Consider the following 25632-nt stretch of genomic DNA (forward strand, 5'->3'; position numbering starts at 1 on the left):
CTGCGTATAGTCGTTTAAAATGACAGTTTCTAGATCTAGCGTGTCTGGGTGCAAATCTCAGCCACATCACTTACTAGAGTTAAGACCTTAGGAGGGTTACCAAAACTTTCCATGTCTCGGTTTTCACATTTACAAAATGGAGATGAAAATAGTACCTATTTCATATGATTGTTTTGAGGATTAAATTAGCTTAATATGCACAGAAGGATTAGAAATGTTCTTGGCACACAGTAAGTACCATTTAAGTGTCCGTTATTAATTTCTACCATTATTATCTACCAAATACCATGCAAAGAATTGTGATAATACCTGTACAACGCTAAGCTTATGGTAGACAAAACACAATTCTTTTATAATAATTTGGTAGGCATTTCAGGGTCCTGTAATACTTAAATTGGAAAAAGTGACCAAGAACCAATGCTTACAGAGTTATGTAAAATTTTACTTCCTTGTTTATAAATTGTGCACACGTTAACATGCTGACCTGACTTTATTACGAAAAGCTCACAGTGTCTTTTACAGGTACATACTAAAATGTCCATAAAGAAAATAAGATGCCTGTAATTTGCTTCAAAATAATCCAGGGGAGTGGACAGTAGGGCAAGTATGGATGAAACCAGCGTGGCCATGAATTACCAGTAATTCTAGTGGGTTATGGGTACATGGGTGATCACTGCACTATACTTTCTACTTTTCTCCACTTGAACTCACTGCACTGTTCTTTCTACTCATGTTTGAAAATTAACATAATAAAACAAAAATTCGGAGACTTTTGTTTCCAATATGGCTGGTTAGTCACTCGAAGAATTTCTCACAATGATCTCTCACCTAGGGTACACCTCTTCAAGTGTTACTGGTCTCACAACAGGAGTATAAATGCCTAAGAGCACTTCCTACTTCCATATCTACCATCAGCTCCACATAGAAACCTGTGAGCTGGATCCAGAGTGGTAGCAAACTAAGGGTGGAATGAAATAGCGGAAAGGGTGAATGACATAGTAGCAATGCCTGCTAGCTGGATTCTGAGCCTTGGGCCAACAGCAAGTTAGAGAAGCTAAGCCTAGGAATCTGTAGGGAGGCAAGACTCAGATCTGTGGTGCTCCATGGTAACTAGTAGAAGAGGGAACAAACTCTCTCTGGAGGAAAGTGTTCCCAGTTTAGGCCCACAGGACTTCCACTAATTGGAACAATGAGCTCACAATCAAAGACCACCAAACACACAATAAGGCAAACTAGTATGTGAGTCATCAGAAACAGAAAAAACAGATTTATTTACGTTTTTTAAAATTTATTTTTGAGAAGGATATAAACAGTAAGAGGGGGAGGGGCAGAGAGAGGAGACAGAATTCCAAGCAGCTCCACACTGTTAGCACAGAGCCTGATGTGGGGCTCAAACCCACGAACTGCGAGATCATGACCTGAGCTGAAATCAAGAGTTGGACATTTATCCGACTGAGCCAACCAGGCTCCCCCAGAAAAAACAGATTTAAATCGCAAGGAGAACAGATACTGGAATGATCAGATACAGAATGTAAAATGGCTACACATTAATAAAACTAAGTACAAATGACTAGTACTTCTAGAAAAGAAAAATATAACTGGTGATATAAACCAATGAATCGATGAGTTGAACACGAATTCAGATATGGCTGAAGAGAGTTTCAGTGAACTGGAAGAAAAAACCAAATAAATTACCTAGAATGCAAGTCAGAGAAATAAGGAGATACAGAAAATAGAAAATAAGAAATAAAGAAAATAGGAAAAGAAAGAGATATGGAGGGAATGTCTAGCGCATGTCCAGTGGAGTTCAGAAGGAATATGGAGAATGGGGAAGAGGCAATATTTGAAGAAATAATGGTTGCAAACTTTCCTATCTGGCGAAAACATGATTATACAGATCCAGGAAGAATAATGTATCCCAAACAGGATAAATAAAAGAAATCCATGCTGGATGGTAGTGAAACTATAGAACATCTAAAGACAAAGACCTTAAAATAACCAGAGAAAGCAAGGACAATTCTAGTGACATCAGACTTTCCGATGTCAAACAATGGATGCCAAAATACAACAGAATGGTAACCATCAACCTAAAATTGTGCTCTCAACAAAAGTAATTTTCATGATTGGGGCTGAAATAAAATATTTACAGATAAATACCACCTGAGAGAGTTTATCAACAGGAGACTGGCACTAAAGGAACTTTTAAGGATGTGCTTTAGGAAGAAGGAAAATGTTCCCCAAAGATGGTCTGAGATTTAAGAAGGAATGGTGAATTTACACCTGAAACTAATATAACACTGCATGTTAAGTATACTGGAAATAAAATAAAAAAAAAAATAGAAGGAATGGTGAGTAAATAAAATTATAAACATTTATGTAAATCCAAAAAAATGGTCATATATTAATAGTAATTACAAATTTGTGAATTTAAAACAGGACAGAACTAAAATACTGGGCAAGAATAATATGTAAATCAGGAATACAATCAAATTTAGTGTTCGAATGTCTTTGTATTCTTTGGGAATGGGATTAAGATACTGTTTCACTTTAGTATATTTAATGTTAAATATGTATGATAAAATTTCAAGGTAACCACCTAAAAAATAGAAATAGAATGCTGAAATTCTAAACTACCAGGGGGAAAAAAGGGAACAAAAAATGAACAGAAAACCAATTACAAAATGGAATAAATATAAATAAAAAAGCAAGATGACAGAAGTCACAATAAATGTCAATGGACTAATGCCCATTAAAAGATGGTGATCATCAAAGTACATTAAAAAATGAACTTAGCTTAAAAAATGTTTGCAAGAGACACACTGATGCATACAAGCAGAGAATGGTTGGAAATAAAAGCATGGAAGAAGACGTGCTAGCAAATACTAAAATAAAACTGGAATAAGTGTATTACTATTAGATAAATAGGTTTTAGCAGTTTTAATGTTAACTTATTTGGAAAGAGAGAGTGAGAGTGGGGGTGGGCAGAGAGACAGAGGGAAAGAGAGTATCCCAAGCAGGCTCCACACTCAGTGGGGAACCTGATGTGGGGCTGGATCTCATGACGGTGAGATCGTGACCTGAGCCAAAATCAAGAGTCAGACGTTCGACCAACTGAGCCACGTAGGTGCCCCTTAATAAATAGGTTTTAAATATAAAGTATTAAGAATAGAAATGGTTACCAGATATTTCCATGCACCTAATAAGACAGCTTTAAATAAAGCCAAAATTGAGAGCTCTACGGGTAGGAATTGAAAAACACTACTATGATAGTGAGATATGTCAGCAATTACTGATAGGTCAGGTAGACAAAAAACTAGTCAAGAAATAGAAGATGTGAAGAAAACAATTAATAGCCCCAAGCCAATCATCATATAGAGAACTTTCCATGCAACAGTTAAAGAACAAACCTTCTTAAGTACACATGGACCTTTACAAAACTGATTAAAGTCCTATGCCATAAGGTAAGTCTCAAGAAACCTCAAAGAAATGGTGTCATACAGACCACACTCTCTGACCATGGTGCAATTAAGTTAGAAGTAAATTATAAAAAGATACATAGAAAATCTTAGATGTGGTATGTAAAAAAACACTCCTAAATAACTGTGGGTCAATGAAAGATACCATAATAAGAATTTAAGAGTACTTAAAACTGAATTACAATAAAAATTCTTCATATCAAAACTGGTGGAATACAGATAAATGAGTACTTAAGGGTAGAGTTTACACTCAAATGCATATATTAGAAATAAAGACTGGGATAAATGAACTAAGCATCTAATTAGGAAAGTTAGATACAACCAATAAGAAGTAGAATGAAGGAGAGAAATAGAAATCAGGTCATAAAACAATGAAATAGGAAATAAACATACAACAGAGAGAATTAACAGAACCCCAGAGAGAATTAACAGAACTCACTGACTGGCAAAGTTAATTAAGGGAAAAAAGACAAGGCACAAATAAACAATTTTAGTACTAAACAAGGGGACATAATTACAGAGATGGCAGGGAATAAGAAGCTTAGTGAAATAATTTTTAAAACTTTTTTTTAAGGAAAATGTAATTTACCAAACTCACTCAAGATACAGAAAGCCCGAATGCCTGAATAACCATTAAAGAAACTGAAGCAGTTGTTAAAAAAAAAAAAAAAAAAGAAAATGAAAAAAAGAAATCTTTCCTAAAGAAACCCAAATCCAAAACCAAACGCCAGGCCTTGATAGTTTTATAGGTAAGTTCTACCAAACTTTAAAGGTACAAATCATTCCAATATTACACAAAGTCTTTCAGAGAAGTCATCAAGGGAGAAGGCTCTCCAAGTCATTTTATGAAGTAATGTAACTTTGAAATTAAAACCATACAGAGAAAGACCAGAAAGGAAAACTAATTACAGCCCAGTCTCACTCATAATTGCAAATACAAAAATCATAAACAAAACATTACTTTACAGGATCCAGCAGCACATACAAAAAAAAAATAACATACAATGACTAAGTTGGGTTTATCTGAGAAGTGCAAAAGGGCTTTATCATAAGAAAATCTTTAAAAGTCATTTACTACATTAATAGATAAAAGAAAAAAAAAAACAAATGATCATCTCAGCAGATGAAGCGCATTTGATAAAATTCAAACCCAATCATAATGAAATGGTTCAGCAACTAAGAATATAAGAGAACTTCCTCAGCCCTAATAGAAGGCATCTACTAAAATCTACAGTAAATGTTACTCTTCATGGGAAACATTGGAAAGCTACCTTTCAAAAACAAGAATAGGACCAGGATGTCCACTACACCACTTTTTCTTTGAATTAAAATATTTTTTTTAACATTTATTTACTTTTGAGAGACAGATACAGAGCATGAACATGGGAGGGGCCGAGAGAGAGGGAGACAGAATCTGAAGCAGGCTCCAGGCTCTGAGCTGTCAGCACAGAGCCCAACATGAGCTCGGACCCATGAATTGGGAAATCATGACCTGAGCCGAAGCTGGACACTTCACTGACTGAGCCACCAAGGGGCCCCCCCACTTCTTCTTTTTTTTTTTTTAAGTTTTGTTTATTTATTTGGTGGGGGGGATGAGGGGGAGAGAGAGAGGGAGAGCGAGAATCCCAAGCAAGCCAGCACAGAGCCGGATATGGGGCTCGATCCCCTGAACTGTGAGATCATGACTTGAGCCGAAATCAAGAGTCGGACACTTAACCAACTGAGCCACCCAGGCACTCTGCTGTACATCACTTCTTTTTTAAACATTTCTTTAATGTTTATTTATTATTGAGAGACAGAGAGAGACAGGGTGTGAGCAGGGGAAGGGGCAGAGAGAGAGGGAGACACAGAATCCAAAGCAGGCTCCAGGCTGTCAGCTGTCAGCACAGAGCCCAACGTGGGGCTCGAACTCACGGACCGTGAGGTCATGACCTGAGCCGAAGTCAGACGCTCAACCGACCGAGCCACCCACGCGCCCCTGCTGTACACCACTTCTATCAGAGATGGTAGGTCCCAGTCACACAGTAATACAAGGAAAAGAGATTACAGAAACAGTAATGTTGTGACTTTACTGAATTTATAGCAAATTATTACAAATAATAAACAGAAAATTCATCCTGGAGTCTAAAACCAATTCTCCTGTGTGAGCAGTGTCTACTCACGTAGCCTATAATGATTCCCCTGGAGCCAGCAGTAGTGCCAGGCATCATCTGTGTACACAGTGGTCGTTTCTAAAGAGGATGGGAAGGCACTGAAATGCTTAGTGTTACTTCTTGCTCTCGGAGGGGTTAAGGAAAAAGCAAAGAGGTGCTAAGGACAAACAGAACTTGATCTCAAAGAAAGGAAGCCTAATTTTTTGCAAAGGAGAATAATTTTTGGATCAACCTCTAAATACTAGCACATATAACTCAGCCCTTTCAGAAAGGAGGCTAGGGGCGCCTGGGTGGCGCAGTCGGTTAAGCGTCCGACTTCAGCCAGGTCACGATCTCGCGGTCCGTGAGTTCGAGCCCCGCGTCAGGCTCTGGGCTGATGGCTCAGAGCCTGGAGCCTGTTTCTGATTCTGTATCTCCCTCTCTCTCTCTGCCCCTCCCCCGTTCATGCTCTGTCTCTCTCCGTCCCAAAAATAAACGTTGAAAAAAAAAAATTAAAAAAAAGAAAGGAGGCTAAAGCTGCATGTCCAAATCTTGCCTTCCCTTTTCTCAAAAACACCTTTACTGCAGGCCTCAATGAATTCCTTTCTCAGAATGACTGCAATTACTGAAGCCAGTATTAAAAACTTAATCTAGATCTGATATCTCTTATTTTACCATTGAAGTTTTATATTATTATTTATCAAACTCTAATTTCCTAATTTAGAAATGGTGTACCTCATTCCCGAGTAAATTTAAGAGAGCAATTCTTGAATTGCCATTCTATATATACAAACAAATATGAATGAATGAATGAATGTATGTATGTATGTCCCAGAATAGATGCCTTCCATGTATCCTGGGGCCAGGTATGATACTTTGCTTTATCCCTCAGGGTCTTTCCTAAGTCAGGATCCAAACAGTGATTCAGAGATATTCCGGCAACAGAACTATAATATGCCCTCCCTGCCTTATCCACAGGCTGGAGTATGCAGAGATGAATATGAACAAATGGAGGCCAATGGTGATAAAAACCAAAGACAGATAACTTAAATAGATCATTTATGGGGACCACAGATTAAACAGATCTTTTATATGGATCACAAAAAAAAAATACTTTCTCCACTAGGCTGCAGGAAAAAAGGTTAGGGAGGGAAAGAATCACATCCAGAACTTACCTTGCCTGTGAATCATGCCCCCGTGCATAATTCTTGCAACAATACAATGATTTAGCTCATTCATTTTTAAAGTGATTCCCTGTAAAAAGTTAAGTAAAATAGAATTACCATTCCTTTTTATATGGTTTCACTGTAGATAATTTTATTTATAAAAGTTAGGAAAACATTCAAGAAAATTTGGAAAATGAAGGAAAAAACCACCAACAAAAATGTTGTTTTTGGTATTTTGATTGCTATAATAATAGTAATACATATATTTTATTTTGTGATTTTAGTTTTCTACTTATAATTATTTTCCGTGTTGCTAGTCATTTTTAAAAGCTTTTCAATAAAAGCAATGTATAATTGACACACAAGGTGTACAATTTGAGAGGTTTGACATATGTATACATATGTGAAACCATTACTATACTGAGTATATATATATATATAGTAATGGTTATAGGATATATATATATATATATATATACACACACACACACATATATATATACACATACACACACTCATTACTATGCTGAGGAGTGTGTGTGTGTGTGTGTATATATATATATATACATATGATGGAGTATATATATATATAAATGATGGAGTGTATATATATATATATATATATATATATATATATATATATACACACACACCTCACCCCTAAAAGTTTCCTTGTGCCCACTGATAATCTACTCCCATCCTTGTACTCCTTATCCCTACTCTATGGTCCCTCATACTGTATGCACTCTTTTTTGTTGCTTTTCCAAAATTCACAATGTGAGATTCAGTCATATTGTTGTATGTATCAATAGTTCATTCTTTGTCTTTGCTGAATATTCCATTGTATGGATATATCATTTTGTTTATCCATTCATGGACAGAATTTTTTCCCTAGCTTTTGGCTATTAGAAGTGAGCTGTATCCCTAGGTTAGTCTCCAGTTGGTCATGATGTATTCTTCTTTTGTTAAGGTATGAATTTGTTTAGAATTTTTGCGTCTATATTCATGAGGGATACCAGTCTGTAGTTTTCTTTTCTTGTAATGTCTTTATCTGGTTTTGGTATCAGGATAAAAATGGTAGCCACCTAATTATAACGATGATGATGATGATGATGATGATGATGATGATGATGATGATTTGGGGAGAATCCCTTCCTTTTCAATATTTTGGGGAAAATTTGTGTAGAATTGGTATTACTTCTTTATCATATGTTTGGTAGATTTTACCAGTAATGCCATCTTGGAGTTTTCTTCGAGGAATGGTTTTTAACTACAAATTCAATTTTTAAATAAAGTAGGGCAATTCAGTGTATTCCTTCTTAAGTGAGCTTTGGGGTGTTTCTGTCTTCTACGGAATTGGTCCATTTCATCTAAGTTGTTGAATTTCTTGTCATAAAGTTGTTTATAAGATTTCCGTAATTTTTTTTGTCTGTAGATTCTGTAATAATGTCACTTTTTTTATGCATGATATTGGTAATTAGTGTCTTCTTTTTCCTGATCAGTCTGATCTTCTCAAAGAAATAGCTTGTTTTATTGATTTTTCTCTATGCTGTTTTCTATTTAACATCCACTTCGATCTTTACTATTTCTTTTCTTTCACCCACTTTGGATTTAGTTTGTTCTTTTTCTTTTTAAAAAAATTTTTTTTTTAATGTTTATTTATTTTTGAGACAGAGAGAGACAGAGCATGAACGGGGGAGGGGCAGAGAGAGAGGGAGATAGTTTGTTCTTTTTCAAAAAAATTAATTTGAGAGAGAGAGAGAGAGAGAGAGAGAGAGAGAGAGAGAGAGAGAGAGAGAAAATGAATCCCAAGCAGGCTCTGCACTGTCAGCATGGAGCCCGATGTAGGGCTCAAACTCACGAACTGTGAGATCATGACCTGAGCTGAAACTAAGAGCCTGTCACTTAACCAACTGAGCTACCCAGGTGCCCCTAATTTGCTCTTTTTTGTTCTAGTTTCTTAAGGTAGAAGCTGAGGTCATTTAAGATACTTCTTTTCTAATATAGGTGTTTAGTGCTACACATTTCTCTGTAAGTACAGAGTTAGCAACATCCCAGAAATTCTGGTATGTTGTTTCATTTTCATTCACTTCAAAATACTTTTTAATTTCCCTTTTGATTTTTCCTTTGATCCATGGGTCATTTAGAATTGTGTTATTTAGTTTTCAAATGCTTGGGGAGTTTTCCAGAAGTCTTTCTGTTATTCATTTCAAATTTAATCACAGTGTGGTCTGAGAATTATACTTTGATATTAATATAGCTACTCCAGCTTCCTTTTGATTAATGACATCATAATAGAGCTTCTTACATTCTTTCACTTTGAAACTATTTGTCTTTATGTATAAAGCATTTCTTGCAGGCAATATATAATTGGGTCTGCCCCACCCCCCGCCCCATCTGAGAATCTTTGCTTCTTAATTTGGGCAATTTAGACTATTTGCATTTCACAGGATTATTGATTCAGTCAGGTATAAATATATCTTCTTGATATTTAATTTCTATTTGTTCCATCTGTTCCATGTTCCCTTTTTCCTCTTTTTCTGCCTTCTTTTGGATTAGCTTATTTTTATTCTATTTTCTCTCTCGTGTTGTCTGACTAGCTATAATTTGGTTTTGTTGTTTTAGTGGTTGCTTTAGGGTTTATGGTGTACATCTTTAACTTTTCACAGTCCATCTTCAGTGATATTATACATTATCACATATAGTATGAGAACTTTTTAACAGTATACTTCTACTTCCTTTCTCCTGACCTTTGTGCTGTTATACATTTTACTTTTACATATAATAACCCCCAAACATGGTGCCTTTATTTTTGCTTAAACTGCTAATTATCTTTTAAAGAGATTTAAACAATAAGGATGTCCTTTGACATTTCTTATCCTGTAGGTCTAATGAATTCTTTCAGTTGTGGTATGTCTGAAAATGGTTTTGGTTTGCCCTTAGTTTCTGAAACATACCTTTGCTGGGTTTAGAATCCTACGTTGAGCAATTTTGTTTTTTCTTTCAGTACTTTAAAGACACTGATCTTCTCAATTGTATTGTTTCTGGTAAGTCTGATGCCATCCTTATCTTTGTTCCTCTCTATGTAACATTTCTTTTTTATCTGTTTTCAAGATCTTCTATTTATTATGGTTTCTTAAACCGTTTAAGATGTACCTTGATGTGGTTTTCTTCAGGTTTCTTGGGTTTGGGGTTCATTGTGGTCTTGCGCCTGCAGATTTATAGTTTTCATCAAGCTTGGAATATTTTCATCCATTATTTCTTCAAATATCCTTTCTTCCTCACTCTCTCCTCCTTCATAGAGTCAAATTAGCCATATGTTAGGCTGCCTGAAGTTGTCCCAGAGCTCAGTGATGCCTTTTCCATTTAAAAAAAATTCTTTTTCTGTGTTTCATTTTGGATAGTTTCTATTGCTATGTCTTTGAGTTCACTAATCTTTTCTTCTCAAATGTCTAATCTGCCATTAATCCTATAGTGTATTTTTCTGCTAATTCCAGTATCTTTGTCAGTTCTGTTTTGATTGATTATTCTCCACTTATAGGTCCCATTTCCCCCCTTCTCTACCTGCCTAGTAATCTTTGACTCAATGCCAGACATTGTGAATTTTATCTTGCTGCATGCTAGACGTTTTTTATTCCTATAAATATTCTTAGGCTTTGTTCTGGGATATAGTTCAGTTACTTGGGTCAATTAGTTTGATCTTTTGGGTCTTGCTTTCATGATTTGTCAGGCAGGTCTTGAGAAATTCTGAACCTAGGGCTAATTATTCCTCATTACTGAGACAAGATCTTCCTGAGCACTCCATACAATGTACCATGAATTCATATTTCCAGTCCAGCTGGTGGTTAACAGGCAGTGAGTGTTGGGTACTGTTCCCTCTAATCCTCTTGGATGGTTTTTCCTTGGTTCTGGGTAGTTTCCTTTCATAAATGCACTAATCATAACTTAAACAAATACTTCAGGGGGATCATCTACAGATCTCTGGAGTTCTCTCTCTGTGCAGCTCTCTCCTCTTCAGTCCTCTGTCCTATAAACTTTAGGTGCCTAGGTCTCCTCGGATTCTCAGCTCTGTCTCCTCAATTCAGGGTGTCTGCATGCTCTGCCTCAGTTCTCCCTTTCTGTGTTGTGGCCTGGAAACTCCCTCAAGTCAGTAAGGTCGGGAAATCATAAGGCTCACCCCATTTGCTTCCTGTTTCTTAGGGATCATTATCCTTTGTTGCCTGATGTCCAATGTCTTGAAAACAGTTCTTTCATGTAATTTTTGTCTGTTTTTAAATTTTTTTTTTTGTTATTTCAGGTGAGAGGGTAAATCTGGTCCTTGTTACTCCACCTTGGCCAGAAGCAGAAGCTCCACATATTTAATGCCAGACTACTAGTCTATGGAGATTACTTTTTGTTTTCCCATTATTCTCTATTATAAGATAAACTTGCATAAGCATATTTTTTTGGTACTAGACCTGGCTGATCCTAAAAGTCACATGGGGACCTTTTAAATAATACTGCCTTTTAAATTCACTCTTTGGATTTAGATTAAGGAAGTCTGGAATGGAGCCCAGAAATCTATATTTTTAACAAGCTCCCTTGGTGAAAACTGGTCTTGAATTTAAAATGATTAAGGGTAGGAGGACTATCTTATCTTCTTCATTGGAGAATAACACTCTGTTGGAAAACATATTTGAGGCTTTATAATTTAGATTCTGAATTTGTACAATTCCACAGAATATAACTTTGCTTGGTTCCTACTTTGCAGTTCTTAGAAGTGGTGGGCAAGCAATGTGAAGAACTGGTATATCAAATGTTTCTAGTCCCAACATTCAACTGTAATGTTCAAGTTTCATTTCCAACTTGGATATTCATTAAGCATGTATGGTTACCAAGAGAGGTGCTCCTGGAAGAATGTTATAAGTTAATATGTAACTCAAATCTAATTTCATAAGGGAAATGATAGTATGATGGGGGTTCTATCCTTGAAATGAATAAATTAATGTATTCTTTCAACCAGCATTACCATGATCCTGTTATGTGGCAGGCACTCTGTTAGGCACATAATGAATGAGACTATTCATCAGTGAATATACAATAGTGGTGAGACAGACAGGGTCTCTCATGATTAGGGGACCAAGTAGAGTTAACAACATTTATTATTTTGCCTGCCCCGAACCTTTCTTTGCAGAGAGGAACTGACTCATCTCTCTGTTCGCAAGTTCCCAAATTCCAGGGAAGGGATTGGTCCACCTGGGCTGGGTGCCTACTCGTGAACCTACACCAGCTTGGGGTAGACTCCTGGCCTTTCCTTGTTTACATAAGCCTTTCCCCTGTTGTCTAAGCTAGTTCAAGTTTGGTCTTTATCACCTGCAACTAAGGGAGTCTCAATCGACTGAAAAGTAATTTCAAGGAGAGTTTCAAATGGGAAAACAAGAGCGTAATGGGAGTGTATCACCCTTGCAGGGTGAATCTAGCATAGTTGGACACATTATAGAAGGTCCAAAAAGCAAAAAAGATCACAAAGGTATATGCTGCACAGTAATATAATGCTTTTGATAAGAAAATTAAGCCAGCAAATGAAGCTGTATTAAGAGTAACAGATTTGTACTCCACTGTTGAGAATATCTATTTTACATAAAATAATTCCCATTTTTTATGGCAACCAGTCAAAAGGAGAATACACACCTTCACTAGGATCAAAGAACAGAGAAGGGCTTCTTTAAGGAGACTCTTGGTGAGACTCAAGGCCATTTTATGCTTCCTGAAAAAACTAACTCAGGGATACTCTTACTCAGCCTATGTTTTTAGGTAGTCAGCCACCATACAAAAGATCAAACAGACGTCATTGGGCTGCTTTGGAACATGATGATCACAAGACACCTAGACCTCCTTCTTCTGGTCCTTTCCTTCTTCCTGTCTGCTTTGCGTGGCTGAACATCACCCCTTCTTCCTGCCTCTCTGTCACAGCCTTCGCTCTTCTATAGCTCTCTCGTAACTGTTGTTCAACAAACTGTGCTAAACTGCATATTTACCCGTTTAACGTCAGTAGCCCCGTGGAAAGTAAGTTCTGGGAAGGGGCTGTGTCTTATCTGCCACTACATCACTGGCATCCAATACAGTGATCTTCACATAGTAGGCACTTAATAAACATTTGCTAAATGGGTGAATGTCTATATATAATGAATAAATGGATATTAGACTTCTGGAGCTGGGTGGGATCTTGGGGGTCATTTGGCCAAGTATGCTTTTGGCAATAATTGCTAAGCAAACTATGAACAAACTTGAAGTGATTTGCCCAAGGCACCCAAAAGCTGTTACTGCCTGGGCCTGAAGCCAAAGGGTTGTTTGGATGGCACCAAAAAGGGGTGAAGTGACTGGCATGTCCCTGGCCTGCTGCAAGCACTGGGATAATACAGGAAAAGCAGCAAAGATCACTAAGTGAGAATTACAACTGGAGACATCTAGAGTTAAGGGCTCTCTGGAAATTGCAGTCACAGAATCACTGTTTGGTAGCTCTTCCTTTAACCTGCAAAGCAACTGGGCAACTTTCTTAAGTAGGGAATTTGTTTTTCTATATCCCAATATCCCTTTTCTATGCTCTGAGGAAAAGATGAACGTGTAAGTTTGAATGCCTTTTCTCCGCCCCCTACCCCCCCAAAGATAGGATTCCTCTCCAAAACATGGAACTTTTCCAATAGTCCTTATCTCAGTGGGTGGCATCATTGTCCATCTGGATGCGAAAACCTAAAGCTTAAGGGACATCCTTGGTGACTGCTTCTCCTTCAGTCCCCATTGGCAATCTGTCATCCAGGTCTATTGATTTTACTCTTTTTGTTAAATCTGTTCACTTCCTTCCATTTGGTATCTGTGCCTCTAGCCCCCAGTTCCATCCACTCTCCCCAGTCCTGAGGCAGTCACCTCTCCACTGGCCTCTCTACAACCTGTCTCGTCCTCCTCCTCTGCTAATCCATTCTCCACAGGGAGTCTTTCTAAACTGAAAATCTGGTCTTCTCTCCCTGCCTGAAACTCTCCAACAGCCTCCCACTATCTCTGATATAAAGAACAGAATCCTTAATGTGTCCTTCAACACTGGTGTGTCCTATTCTGGCCACGCACTGTTGTCTACACTCGAGCTGTGGTGCCTTCTTTCCATTCTCAAACTATGGTATGAGCCTTTCTGACTACTGGGCTTCTGCACATGCTCCATGGTTTGCCTGGATGGTCTCACTCTGCCCTCCCACCCCAGGCCCTGTTTTGTTCGGTTGACACCAAGGAGCCTTTCCTTGATCTTCCCCATCTATGAAGATTCTTTGAGAACGAGGCAGGTTCAGCATTAATCTTATCCTGATGCTGTTCCTGCATGCTGAGAATATAAATTTGTATTAAATATGTAGATGTGGATGGAAGGAATGTTATTTTAGCCACATCACTCGATTCTTTGAATGCCTTCCAAAGTAGCCTTCCTCTGATTTTCTCAAAGGCAAAAGATCTTATAAAAGATCTTTTCACAATGTCATTAGACATTCACTTTTCCAACCCCAATATTTCAAATTGTGCCCCAGAGGTTTTTTGCTGGAGTAACAGACCAGGTATGTTGTTCTTTGGCGAAGCACAAGAGTGTCTGTGGAAGGACAGGTGGGAAGAGGCCTTGGGTATGGGGTCAGGTGGAATAATTCTGGGTGTGGGTTTGGAGGCGGTAGTGTAGGAGCTAGAAATGGATGGCTTTAAAACTACCTCTGCCCTCCTTCCCTCCCTACCTCCTGGTAGTGTAGATTGAGGTTGGGTGCCCTAACTCGGGCTGGGATTTTAAAGTCTAGAAGACTTTCTTTTCCTACTTACCATGGGCTCATCTGTGTTCTTTTGGAACTGGACCAGGCGGACTCTGGTCACATTCTCCATATCCATATCTCCGTTTGCACTTTCTGGAGAATCACCATTTAAATAGGGAGAGGTGGGAGGAGGTGTGACCCTCAATGCCTCATCGCTGTAAACTTCATGTGCCACTACGTCGTGAGTCTGAAGTAAGGCCTGGTATTTGGTGAAGAAAGTAAAATATTAATAACAGTCTTAGTCCGGCAGAAATGTGTTATTTCAAATAAAGACTGACGTGACGCAATTCCAAACAACTGAGTAGAAAGAATCATCTGTAAACAGAGGTGGCAAATTTGGGCTAGGGCTTAAAATGGAAACAAATTTAAAAAGACACAAAGCAATAATTGGTGTATTGATCAAATGTCTTTCCGGATGGCATTATCCAATAACTCCTTTATATAACCCAAAGGATGAAGATGATTTATAACACATGACTTTGTAAAAAAAAAAAAATGAAAACACACACAAGTGTACCTGAAAAAAATGTAATTTTCCAAATAACACATATGATGTGGAGCTCAAGTCTAAATCTATGCAATGCTTCTATTATTTTGATTTTCTAGAGCACTTGCCCAAATGAAAAATAAGTTGATAGTTATTATTATGAATGTTTTTGCAAAGCCTTTAAACACAGAAAAAGTGATTTCCTTGTATTGATATCTGCATATGTCATCTCGGTGAAACTGGATAATAAAAATCCCTTTTTTCCCCCCTAGAAAAGGATAATCTTCCACTTTCTGTACTTTTTGTGTCCTCATAAAAAAAGTTTTTAGTGACCATGAATATTTGAACATTTCTACTTCAAAGAGAATTTTATGGCTGAATGTCAGTATGTTTGGAGCTTTACACAGATTGTATTTTCTTGTGTGCTAACTATAAACTTGGTTCTATTTTAATCTGTGATCTGTGTGGTAATGAAATATCCAGAGATAATGAAATGCAATTATAATGGCTTTAAAAGTATAACCCTTAGCATCTCAAATTAAGTTATTTAATTAAAAAGCTTATGAAAGTCATGACTTGGCTATTTTAATTTGAAAGGCATGCAGACAAAGCAAAAATAAAAAGGTAACAATGCAGTAAAATCGTAAAGAAGGTGGTATTGATCTGTCATCAACAGAACGTATGCTTGGAGCAAGGTATGCATTTGGGTTTCTTTTAAAAAATTTTTTTTAAATGTTTATTTATTTTTGAGGGAGAGAGACAGAGAGTGAGCAGGGGAGGGGCGGAGAGAGAGGGAGGCACAGAATCCGAAGCAGGCTCCAGGCTCTGAGCTGTCAGCACAGAGCCCAATGTTGGGCTTGAACTCACGAACCATGAGACCATGACCTGAGCTGAAGTCGGACACTTAACTGACCGAGCCACCCAGGCACCCCTGCATGTGGGTTTCTAATGGAAATGGCAGATTGTTCCAAGATCTCAGAGGGCTGGTCTAAACTGGGGTCTGGGTGAGGGGCACTAAGCAGTGCATAGCTTGACCTTGGCTTCCTGACCACTGCCCTGACTACACCCTGCACTGGTACCCCAGGCCCAAGTGTGGTCGTTGTGCTATGTGGGCAAATCCCTCTTTTCCCAGGTTAATTGTGGCCACTTAAGAGACTAATAGTTAGGGAAGAAAGCAAAAATCACTAATAGACAAACTGAAAAACTTCATCTTCTAATATTAGGTTCATCATATCAACTATAGATGTATCTTCCATAATTAGTGAATTTTAAAAAAACAATGCTGTGTATGACTGACTCCAGGATATATAGCCTGGTAAATAGAGAACAAAGCTTTCATCAGGAGAATGTGCTACATGGTTGGAGAAAGTGTTTATGCTGCTCTTTGCAAATGATTTCTATTCATCCTTTTAAATCACACAAGCAAACACTTGTATTTAGTGTATTTGCAAATAATTTCTATTTATCTTTTTAAATCACACAAGCAAACACTTGTATTTAGCATATTTAGGGAAGGAGAAGTTTCACAATCACAAAATAATGTCCAAATAGAACTTTAATTGAAGAATACTCAAATTATGTCACCAAATAAGGTCATACTTGCTATGAACCACGATTTGCCACTGTAAAGACTGCCACCACAAAATAAAACTCACTCTAAAGTTCTAGTGTATATGTAAACAGAGAAAAAGGGGCCCCTTATAGATTTGCCATTAAAAAAAGAATATGCAAAATAAAATAATAGGGTGGTCTAAGTTCGAATATTTTTCTTCAAATATGTTATGCGGTATAATCGAGGAACTGGCAGTTACTAAGCTGAAATAGCTGTTATTTTTAATTACCTAAGAATTGTGTAACAGGAAAGAAATCCCTTCACTTTTTGTATTGTAGGAAGGTCATGGAGAAGACAGCTAACAACTTCAGACTACGGTGGAAAAAAGTCTACTTTAAAATGAGTAGGAAAACTATGGATTTTATGTTTGAAGAGTGGTTCCTCTGGCTTCTTAATTACAAATTACACAATGGACCACTTAATAATAAAAATATCACGATAACCTAAAGTGATGTTTTTAAAAGTTCGCTTAACTGACTGAGCCACACAAACACCCCACCACCTAAGGTGATTTTAATCACCTTGGTTTTTGGGAAAGTAGGATACAAATTTGCTTTTAAAATCTTCTGTTCTAGATCCTATTTCTTTAAAAAAAAAAAAGCATTAACTTCATTAACTTTCTAGTCTATTAATATTTGTCTTTATCCTTAAATGTTTTGTATTTTTAACAACTGCAATAAGCAAATGATCCAGTCTGTTGTAAAAAAGTCTTTCAGATGGAATAACCGAAAAAGGGATTAGGTGTGATTTTTTATCATGACCTCTAAAGATAGAATACAGACTTTAAAAAATAATTTACATCTATTCCTTTTTATTCTTTAATTAGTGCAAATATTCACAAGTATCTGTATTTTTATTTAATTAATTTATTTTTAAGATTTATTTATTTTTGAGAGGGAACGCAGAGTGCAAGTGGAGAAAGGGCAGAGAGAAAGGGGGATAGTAGATCTGAAGTGGGCTTTGAGCTGTCAGCACAGAGCCTAACGCGGAGTCGAACTCATGAACCATGAGATCATGACCTGAGATGAAGTCAGATGCTCAATCGACCAAGTCACCCAGGCACCCCAAAAGTATCTGTATTTTTAAGTGTCAGGTAATTCAATGTTAAACACTTATGTCTCAGTGATCAGAAAGCAAAGAAAAAACCAGATAACTGAATAAATGTGAAATTATAACTATGCTAAGAATAACTCCAAAACCTTGGTATAATAAAAACACATTACAAGTATTAAAGTATTTCCCTTTAAGCTATTAATATTTCCTTAAAAATACAAAGATTTGGGGCTCCTGGGTGGCTCAGTTGGTTTAGCGTCTGACTTTGGCTCAGGTCATGATTTCGCGATTCATGGGTTGGAGCCCCGCGTCCGGCTCTGTGCTAACAGCTCAGAGCCTAGAGGCTGCTTCAGATTCTGTGTCTCCTTCTCTCTCTGCCCCTCCCCCACTCACGCTCTGTTTCTCTCAAAAATAAATGTAAAAAAAAAAATTAAAAAAAACCACAAGATTTTGAAACCATGACTTAAAAATTTTTTTTTTAACGTTTATTTATTTTTGAGACAGAGAGAGACAGAGCATGAACAGGGGAGGGGCAGAGAGAGAGGGAGACACAGAATCCCAAACAGGCTCCAGGCTCTGAGCTGTCAGCACAGAGCCCGACGAGGGGCTCGAACTCACGGACCGTGGGATCATGACCTGAGCCGAAGTCGGACGCCTAACCGACCAAGCCACCCAGGCGCCCCGAAACCATGACTTTAAAATGCTCACAAGACAAAAAAAGCTCCAGCAGTACAAGTTTATTTAACATAGTATATATAGCTCAGAACTCTATTTCCCACATGGGATATTATCTAAACATATGCTTATTTGGGAATAACCAGGGAGCTCAAGTTATGTTTATAGGAAAATGGGTCCTCATTACAGGTCAAACAACTTTGACAGCATAGCTCTGGAGCCAGCAAGATCTGGGTTTTGAACTTCAGCAAGGCTGCTTACTAGGTGAGCGACCTCAAGCAAGCCTCGTTACCTTTCTAGGGCACAATTTCCTGTCTGAACTGTAAAATGGGGTTAGCCATACTCCCTCACATCCCAACCATCAGCAAGTCCTGTCCTGTCTAACCATCTCCACTGATGAATCCCAGTCTGCCCATTTTCCACCAGCCCCTCCTTCTCCAAGCCCTTACCACCACTCACACAGGCTCCCAACTGGCCTCCCTCTTTTAACTCTCATCCCCACCAGAATCCATTTTCTGCACGTCAGCCGCAGGGATCTTTCAAGTGTGGATCTGATCACATTTTCCTGCTTGCAGTCACTCAGTACTGCCCTACTGCAATCAGGAGAAAATCCAGACTCCTTACCACGGCCTGAAAGACCCTAACTTGGCCTGGCCTCTGCCAACCTCTCCTAGCTCTTCTTACACCATTATTTCCCTCATTTGCTATATCCCAGCCACGATAGCCTTACTTCTATACTTTGATCTTGCAAAGCTCCTTCCTGCTCTGGGCCTTTGCATTTACTCTTCCCCACGCTTGGGTGTTCAGAAAGCTGGTTCTTTCAGATAACAATTCTTAGCCCATGTATTAACTCCTCAGAGGGGCTTTCCCCTGACTGCCTGAAGTACCTCCCACTTTACTATCACCTCTGCCCCACTATCCTCTCTTTTTCTTCATAGTTATTATCATGATATGAAATTATCTTGTTAGTTTAAGTTAATTTTTTTAACGTTTATTTATTTTTGAGACAGAGAGAGACAGAGCATGAACGGGGGCGGGGGTCAGAGAGAGAGGGAGACACAGAATCCGAAACAGGCTCCAGGCTCTGCGCGGTCAGCACAGAGCCTGATGCGGGGCTCGAACCCACGGACCGTGAGATCATGACCTGAGCCAAAGTCGGACGCTTAACCGACCGAGCCACCCAGGTGCCCCCATCTTGTTAGTTTACTTGTTTACTGTATGTCTCCAGCCCACCTATCCATCCTGCACCCCATCCCCACTACAATAGACATTCCATGAGGGCAGGGACCTTGTTTGTCCTATTCACCACTGTCCTTAGTGCCGAGCTTGACGCCTGCACAGAGTAGGCGTTTACATATTTGATGAATGAATGAAAATGTTTTTTCAGCATCTAGCTAGGTTTTCAGAAATTAAAAGATTATTTTGAAAATGTTTGCTAATAGCAATGCGTATATTAACTTCTCTCTGACTTCAGAAAAGCAAAATAAATCAAGGCCTCAAAGGTGAGTAAGTTGTGAGACATGGGGTTAATCTGACCTTTAATGATTTTGAAAAAACAAAACAAAACAACTTAACCTTAAAAAAAAAAGCTTATTTGGGCATATGTTAATTTCTTTATTTGGCTTATGTCAAATCTGAAAGATCTACTGGTATCAAATGGTTGTAACTTCATTCTATTAATTTTTTAAACTTTTTAAAATTTTATGTATGGAGAGAGAGAGAGAGAGAGGGCATGGGAGGGGCAGAGAGAGAGAGAGAGAAAGAGAGAGAGAATCCCAAGCAGGCTCTGCACTGTCAGCATGGAGTCTGATGTGGGGCTCACAAACTGAGATCATGACCTGAGCTGAAGTGAAGAGTCAGACGCTTAACCCACTGAGCCACCCAGGTGCCCCTTGTTCTATGACTTGAACAGGTTACTTAGCAACTTATAGACAGACATGTCTGTTCAAAACCTACAGGTTTCTACCTATGAGAAGCACTTGCACAGCACAGGACAGTCCGTTGGGGCAAGGCTAACCAGTCTGCAAATGGGCAAGTTCGTAATCTATTCAATATTTTGCTGAGGACTTACTATGTACCCTACACATGATAAGACACCAGGGAGTAAACAACTAATATTCATTAGTGAGCATTTATTAGACATGAAGCATACATCAGGCACTGTGCTAAGCATGGTAATGTACACCTACGTAATTATTCCAACTCTGTGAGTTTGGCTCAGGGAGTCAGAATTCACAGGGCTACGGCATCAAGGCTGAACCCAGAGCTCTCTCCACTCTTACACGACATAAGACATGATGTCACAAAAGGAGAATTAATCATGATCTGGGGAAACATGGCCTACATTTGTGAAACCATCAGGAACAATATTAAGGGTAATTAAGTCCTAATATTTGTGATCTCTCAAGCTTGAGGATACTACTAAGGTATGTATTCTCTTCATTTTCCTGGTCTATAAAACAGTTAATAACAACCATTAAATGAGATCACAAGTTCAGTGAGGACAACAAAGCTGAGCTGAGCTGTGCTCATTCATTGGTGAAGGGACCTGCTCTGGCAGGCCGGCACGTATTAGAATGTTCCCCAGGCGAACACAATCAAGTGCAGAAGGAATTACAGAAGAGAAAGGTCGATGTGGCCTGCAGAGGTGTTAGGAGAGATTTTGATGCCAGAGGCAGGATTTGAGCTGCATCCTATGTTCACACACTGAAGTTGTAAGAATTCATTCACCTGCAGGTGCAGAACCTGATTTCCTGTCACTCACTGGAGAGAGCTGATGTCATAGGGGAATCAGGTGAAATATTCTCAAGGATTATACTTGACTTCAGCCTTCAATGCATGGGTGGGAGAGTTAGGGTGGATATGGTAATTACTTCTAAGTGGTCACTTTGAGGAGAAATTTCTATTTCAATGGCTGTGCTAAAGTTTTAAAAACACTGTATCATAAAGTACCATGTACAGCAAAACTCACCTTAACTGATATACCTGTTATAGTGCTAATGTTACTTTAAAAGTATCACCTCAGGGGGACCTGGGTGGCTCAGTTGGTTAAGTGTCTAACTCTTGATTTTGGCTCAGGTCATGATCTCAGAGTTCATGAGATCGAGCCCTGCGTTGGGTTCCAAGCTGAGTGTGGAGCCTGCTTGGGATTTTCTCTCCTTCTCTCTGTCCCTCACCCACTTGCAATCTCTCTCCCTCAGTCTAAATAAATAAATAAATAAATAAATAAATAAATAAATAGTATCACCTCAATAGTAGTAATAAGAACATAGTCTGTTTTTTTTTTTTTTAACGTTTATTCATTTTTGAGAGAGAGAAGACACAGCATGAATGGGGGAAGGTCAGAGAGAGAGGGAGGAACAGAATCTGAAACAGGCTCCAGGCTCTGAGCTGTCAGCACAGAGCCCGACGCGGGGCTTGAACTCACGGACCGTGAGATTGTGACCTGAGCCGAAGTCGGCCGCTTAACCGACTGAGCCATCCAGACGCCCCCCCCCCTTTTTTTTTTTAAAGAACATAGTTATTAAGTCACATTTTCTCCCAAGGGGTAATCACCTGGATTTTCCACTCTTTGCATATATCCCACATATACTGATGTGGCTAATGTTTTTTTCTTTTTAATTTCTTTAAGTTTTATTTATTTATTTAAATGATCCCTACCCCTAGCGTAGGGCTCAAACTCACAACCCCCAAGATCAAGAGTCACATGCTCTACTGACTGAGCCACCCAGGTGCCCCTGATATGAATAATGTTTTTTTTTTAATGTTTATTTATTTTTAAGAGAGAGAGAGAGAGAGAGAGAGAGAGAGAGAGAGCGAGCAGAGCGTGAGCAGGGGAGGGGCAGAGAGAGGGAGACACAGAATCCAAAGCAGGCTCCAGGCTCTGAGCTGTCAGCACAGAGCCCGACGCGGGACTCAAACCCACAGACTGTGGGATTATGACCTGAGCCGAAGTCGGACACTTAACTGACTGAGCCACCCAGGTGTCCCGATAATGTTTTAAAAATGTTATATTCAACATGAATTTCTATTTGTGATCATGCTTTTGAACTGAAGTTAAGTAGACAACTCTGGACCTACTTCCACAGAAAGGTATCTCCATCTATTTTGAGTTCTGTTTAACTGTTTAGCGTTATCATGACTGGCTAACTGCACGTGCTGTCTCCACTTCCCATATGGTAGAAATGCCTGAAGAAAGTGCAAGAGTTCTGCATTGTCCAGAGATGGTATTCTTCCAATAAACCACCTAGGTTCAGAGAATTTTTTATTAGTGAAAACTGTCTCCAATTTGAGTTCTCTGTGGTTTAAGTAACAGAAACAGTTCCAGTGACTTAAGAACCGTCCAGGCAGGAAGCAAACCCCTTGTGTGATGACCACACAGTCCTTGAGGAGCTACCTCAGGAATGACATCTTTAGGACTGGGACACAAAGTAAACAAAAAGGATCTTAACGTGTAACGACATATCTGATGGAGACGGCTACATTTTAGGAGATTAGAAACTTCTTCTGAAAGTGAGGTTTTAGTTGTACGGAAGTTTGTCACTCACCATGAAATGAGGTTGTGTTAAAATACGCTTTAGCTCCTTTGCGTCATTATTCTCAGGGTAACATGAAATTTCTTCCAATACCTAAAAAATAAGCAAGATGGCAACAGTATAAATAGGATGCCAGCATTAGAAAATCGAGGATTCTTTTCAATGAAAAATTATGAACAGATTTTTATGGCAGGCAAAACAGTTAGTTTGGAAAAAACTCATCGCTGTATTAATAAAGATTATTAATATAAAAGGACTCTGTTGATGGTAATAAAAAATAAAACAAATCGCTATAATTTCTCTGACTACATTACCTAACTGTAACTGAAAAGGTTATTGAAAAATACAAAACAAAATGACATGTCCACTATACAGATTTACTACAGGTGTAAGTAACTTAATTAACTTAATGGGAAAATATGTCTACAAATCTTTTTCCAAACTCACTACCAAAATGAATCTGTAATAAAAGTTAATAGCAGCTTTTAAAAAATATTAACAAAACAGTCTTTCCTTTTAGAAAGATTAAAATGACACAGGCTCAAATAAAAACCTTTTAAAAAAGAGAAACACTCAAGTTATCTTCCTTGCAGCCTGGCAGAATCAATGATATTCTCCACACTTATCAGAGAAAACCATGCCTCTGCCAATAGTTCCCAGGATTCACTGCCAGGGAATCCAAGAGTGCAGTTAAAAACAACAACAAGAACACAAAACTTGTCTTTCCATTCAAAAAGTTATCTTACCACCAGGATGCAGTCTATCCATGTACAGTTTGACTATGTGATGTGAGACCAGGGGCCTCTTTTTTTCCCGCCCACCCCCCCCCCCGCCCCCAGAGTAAACCTGTTGTGGTTCTAACTGTAGATGGTTGGGCTCACAGAGTAGTTAATTTTTTTTTAATGTTTATTTCTTTATTTTGAGAGAGACAGAGAGACAGAGAATCCCAAGCAGGCTCTACGCTGCCAGTGCGGAGCCCAATGTAGGGCTCGAACCCACAAACCATGAGATCATGACCTGAGCTGAAACCAAGAGTCAGACACTAACTGACTGAGCCACCCAGGCGCCCCTCATAGAGCAGCTACACACACTGTAGTAAATTCCCAAAGTTGAGCCAATCAAAGACTGCTTCAACGGGACTGGGTGTCAGGGGGCACACAAGTCATCTGCCCAGAGGAATGTCTCACCTCACCTTGGAGAATCTAATACTGGGGCAGGAACGAACATTCAGAGGTCACTTAACCTAAGGCTTAGGTTTCACTGGCATACCTAAGTGCCACTCCATTACCTCCTCAGGGAAGAACAAAAAAGACCAAATACTACAGGATTCCTTTCTTATCTAAAGGAACCCTTGACAAGTGCTGGTTATGCTGTTCCTTTGTACTGTTTAATGCAGAAAAGCAGCTTCTCCTTGGTGCATTTTAGGCTTTGAGGATGAAACTGTGTGTTCTCTCTGGTCCCCTGCTATTCTCACAGTCTATCATTTTCCACAGCGAGGTGTGGTCTCCTAAGTCAGAGAGAAGCTCTCCTGGGCTGGTGCGCTTGACCACATGTGCAGGCCCAGCAGCGCCCCCTTGGTCTTGTTGTGTTTAATCCCTTATGGATAGGGAATGGATTAGGTCTTTCGTGCCTTTCACTTAGTAGTCTCACTTTATAAAAATAGTTTTTTAAAGGGGAAATGCTAATTTGCATAAAGATTTTTATAACATCAAAAAGTGGAAGAAAAAACCCAGATGTCTAACAATGGAAGAATTGCTAATTCATTATAATTCAGTGATTGCAAAGAAGATTTATGCCATCATTAGAATTTGTATTTGTGAAGAACAATTATAAACACTGGAAAAATGATAATATGTCCGGTAAGAAAAGATACGCTTTGATTACAGCTATATAAAATGTATATGCAAACGGTAGTGATTGGAAGTATATACACAAAAGTGAAAATTACCGTGTTAGGGTGAAGGGATTATGGATGGATTTTTATTTATCCAAACTTTCTGCATTATCATGTTTCTATAATAAAAAAGTTGGGGCATCTGGCTGGCTTAGGCAGTAGGGGGTGCAACTCTTGATCTCGGGGTTGTGAGATCGAGCCGCATGCTGGGTATGGAGTAAATAAAAATGAATTTTACAAAAAGTTAAAAAAAAAAGTTTGTGACGGATACAGCCATGTACACTGACAATTTATGGAAATGACTTCTCTCTGAACTGAGTATACTTAATTGCTATAGATGTTTAATTAACCTCCAAATGTTACCACCTTAAAAAAGCAACTCTAATTTTCATAACCTATTTCTACCAAGTGCAGTAAAATAACTTACTTATAAAAAAAAAAGAGAAGTACAATTGATATATTAACGTGCTCAAGTTTACATAGCAGAACCAGAACTAGAAATCGAGGCAACGTTGCCGCTGAGGCTTTTCTTTCTTTCCTGTATGTAAAATGTTCAGTGATAAACTTAGAAACACTAAATCTGAGTATAATGGTCCAGCTGTGACTCCAAGAAAACCACCTCTTACTGTGCAGCAGAAATGTTTTCAATAAAGGTAGCAAAGAGGACACCCAGATAACATTTACAAGATAGATCACTTACCTCTTTGGCTCTCTGTACTGCATCGCTCGGAGGATTCCTGATTTGTGGTGAAGACTTTGTGTTGATTTTGTCATACAGCTAAACGCAA

At 38.6% G+C, this 25632-nt stretch overlaps 1 protein-coding gene across 15 annotated transcripts in view; it reads right to left on the bottom strand.

Annotated features, from left to right (window-relative positions):
- Positions 1 to 25632, bottom strand: part of CASK (calcium/calmodulin dependent serine protein kinase) — a 357176-nt gene that overhangs the window by 38728 nt on the left and 292816 nt on the right. For all 15 annotated transcript variants that reach the window (XM_019823738.3, XM_019823747.3, XM_019823745.3 and 12 more), the window contains 4 exons: positions 25545 to 25622; positions 22963 to 23043; positions 14599 to 14787; positions 6784 to 6862 (listed from right to left, as the gene is read on the bottom strand). In XM_019823738.3, coding sequence (XP_019679297.1) covers positions 6784 to 6862; positions 14599 to 14787; positions 22963 to 23043; positions 25545 to 25622 — 427 coding nt within the window. The remainder of the gene's footprint in view (positions 1 to 6783; positions 6863 to 14598; positions 14788 to 22962; positions 23044 to 25544; positions 25623 to 25632) is intronic.

The sequence above is a fragment of the Felis catus genome, chromosome X (assembly GCF_018350175.1).
Source record: "Felis catus isolate Fca126 chromosome X, F.catus_Fca126_mat1.0, whole genome shotgun sequence".
NCBI classification, from domain to species: domain Eukaryota; kingdom Metazoa; phylum Chordata; class Mammalia; order Carnivora; family Felidae; genus Felis; species Felis catus.